Genomic DNA, 3,219 nt, shown 5'->3' on the forward strand with positions numbered 1-3,219 from the left:
ACGACAAAAGAAATATCTCATGGTTTATGTATCAAAACTTTTGGGATATTATTAAGGAGTATAAAATTACTAAGAGGGTGATTTACAACTTTTAAATGTATAGTTTGAAAATGAAAAAGAATAAAAATTAATGAACTAAGACTCTAACTCAAGAGGTTAGAAAATGAACAATAGGGTAAACGAAAGAAAACAGAAAGAAAGGTAACAGTGGGAAAAATTAAATTAATATCCAATCATGATAAAACTCTCGACAAACCAAGAGTAGTAGAGAATTTCCTTAGCCCTGGGACCTACCACAAACAACATATATAATGATAAAATGTTAGAAATATTCTCTTTAAATTTAGAAAAAAGCGTGCCATCAGCATGTCTGCAATACCATAAGCCAATACAGTAAGACAAAAGCAAGTGGTATACAAATTAGAAAGGAAGAGACAGTATGATTTCATTACTTACAGACGGTGATTGTCTGCATAGAACATCCAAGAGAACATTAATAGCAGCTATTGAACGTATAAGAGCCTACTGGCTATAAGAATCATAAAAAGAAATCAATAGAATGTATATATATATAATACTAGCAATAAATAATAAAATATAATTTTAAAGATCCTCCTACCAAAATAGGAATAATTTTTTAAAACTCATAATAAATCCATGAAAAAGATGTGTGAAACCCCCTTTATGGGGAAAATTGGAAAGCATTAATGAAGAACATAGAAGTCCTAATTAAATGGAAAGAGATATACTCATGCAAGGAAGACTCAATATCATAAAAATGTCAGTTCTCTGCAAATTACTCCATAAATTCAGTGCAGTTTTAATAGAAATTCCATTACAGTTTAGTATAATAGATCTCATTCTACAATTCACATGGAAGAGTAGAAGGCCCAAAACAACAAAAGCAGTATACAAGGTAGGTATCTTAACTGTATTTGCTATTAAGACACAGTGTGATATGAGCACAGGGATAAATAAATAATAAATAGATCAGTGGGACAAGATGAAGAACTGACCTGCATAGCTACAAGGACTTACTGGGTCACAGGTGTGATGAACACCATTCAACAAATGGTGTTAAGGGTGGGCAATTGACTGTCCTACCTCATGCCACATACATACAAAAGTAAATTCCAGAAGGTTTAAAGACATAAATGTGAAAAACAGAACTTTAAAATATTTAAAAGAAATTACAGTAGAATGTTTCAAAATCTGTTAACTTTCATTATACGTATACTCACACATGTATACAATTTCATATAAATGCATAAGGATGATCATATATGTGCTTTTTTCCCCTCACTACTCTCTTTTTGCTAGGCAGGTTCCTCTGTCTCCTTCCCCATGTAAGTCCATCCCCAGCCTCTCCTCTAACCCTGCACAGCACGTGTGTATCCCTCTATATTTTGCTCATGTTACTGACTATTACACATGCGCACAGGTAGAGAAACAGGTGCAGGATTTTTGGTTGCTTGACTTTTCAAAACTGAGATCACATTAGTCATGCTTTTTCTACATCTTGTAGATATGACCTTGGGATCAGTAAGGATTTCTTAAGTTCTGTCACATTTTTGAGTTTTTTCCAGTTGTGATTTATATTGTTCTTTCATGTCTTATGCCATTTTCTTAGTGTCTTTTAGCTCAATTTGAAATAGCATGTTATGTTTTGTTCTTGTTTATTTCCTCCTGGCGTGCCTTCATTTCCTAAGGGGATGGCATTCTGTCCCTTGTTCTCTTTTTTCTCAGGTGATTGTGTGTAGGACTTGACTTGAGAATTTTCTGTTCATTCTAATGTGAATTTGGTTTTCCACAACTTGTACACGGAGGCTTGGTTCAAATAGGTTTTCTAACTGCACAGAGCTTTGCGAGTGTTGTTTTCATGAGAGCTGTTTTCTGCGGCCTCCTGCTATCTGGACTGTGCCTTTCTTTTTCTCTTTCCTCTATTGTCCCTATCCTGCTCGATTCTGATTCAATTCCCAGCAGTTTCTCCTCAGTGTGGGGCCAGGAACTGGAAGCGAGCCCTGGCCGGTCACTTGAGAGTTCACAAGAGCTAGGCTGTGTCACAAGTAATCTGAAAAGTTATTTTGAGATGTGGGAGAATGAATGTTACTTACAGGTGCTTATTCAGTTCTGATTAAGAACCAGAAATGTTAGCTATGTGCACAGTTTTGCCACTACCATCGGCAGCAGGGCTGAGTGAAGGTGATGACTGATTACTACAAAGTACTCAGGAACATGGCTGTTCGTTCGTCTTCCAGTGAATAAATCCTGCCTCAGGCAACAAATATTAACTTTGGGCAATGAAAAAAGAATGTCTCTTTTTCTAGTGAAGGACTCCTCCATAGGATAAGTAATGTGTTCCTTTAAAAAAAAAGTGTTGCCTTTATATATAAATTTTATTTTTTTTCTAACAAGTATGGACAGCCCTTGACTTACATAAGAGTTCTGTTCTGAAAAACTTTACATAACTAAGTTTTTTAATAGGGTGGAATCACTTTACAGCAAAGAGATGGCTTCGGGAGCTATTCAGGGAGTACACATGCTGGAGACAATTTATGAGCATCCTTCATCAAAGTAATTGCCTTGTGAATACAGCCAATGCTTAACTTTCTTAAAGTGAATTTTTTTTTTAGTTGTACGGAGTCTCTGTTTAAAAGATAAAATGCATTCCTTCTATATGAAGATGAAATCGTTTTTTTTCTTATAGAAAAGAAAACGAAGAGAGAAAGATGATGATGTTGTAAGCCTCAGCAGCCTTGATCTGAAGGTAAGCCCTGCTGTCTTGTTAAAGAAAAGCACTTTGAAATCTGCAGATAGCATTTTATGTCTGTGCTATAAGAGAAATGAATGCCGAGGTTTTGGGGGCCGGGATTTTTGCGTTTTTTCAAGTGCAAAACTGAATAATATTGGCTCATAGACACTCTCTTTTTGCTATTTTACTTCTTAAAACAATGTCAGGCTGTACGTAGTGATGGCAGACACAGGCGCCTGAGGAGACTGGCCCTTAATCTGTGCCAACCACGGAGGTGCGGGAGGGACAGCGGTGAACAGGAAAGCACCAGCCCCTGAAGGAAGCAGCCACTGATTTGCTCTGCCTGTCGTTTCCTGTAGCTCTGTCAAAATCTGGGTTTTTATGTGAAATCTTCTGAATTTTAAATGTTGAATCAATTTTTTCTTAAAAACAAACAAAAAAACCATGTAAGCCAAACAACTTGTCTA

At 36.2% G+C, this 3,219-nt stretch overlaps 1 protein-coding gene across 1 annotated transcript in view; it reads left to right on the forward strand.

Moving 5' to 3' along the window:
* The window catches only part of NET1 (neuroepithelial cell transforming 1), a 59,204-nt gene that overhangs the window by 28,782 nt on the left and 27,203 nt on the right, over nt 1-3,219 (forward strand). Inside the window, 2 exon segments of the mRNA XM_012664900.1 lie at nt 2,708-2,767; nt 2,959-3,026. Coding sequence (XP_012520354.1) covers nt 2,708-2,767; nt 2,959-3,026 — 128 coding nt within the window.

The sequence above is a fragment of the Propithecus coquereli genome, unplaced genomic scaffold (genome assembly GCF_000956105.1).
Source record: "Propithecus coquereli isolate 6110/MARCELLA unplaced genomic scaffold, Pcoq_1.0 Scaffold94, whole genome shotgun sequence".
In the NCBI taxonomy this organism is placed as follows: Eukaryota; Metazoa; Chordata; class Mammalia; order Primates; family Indriidae; genus Propithecus; species Propithecus coquereli.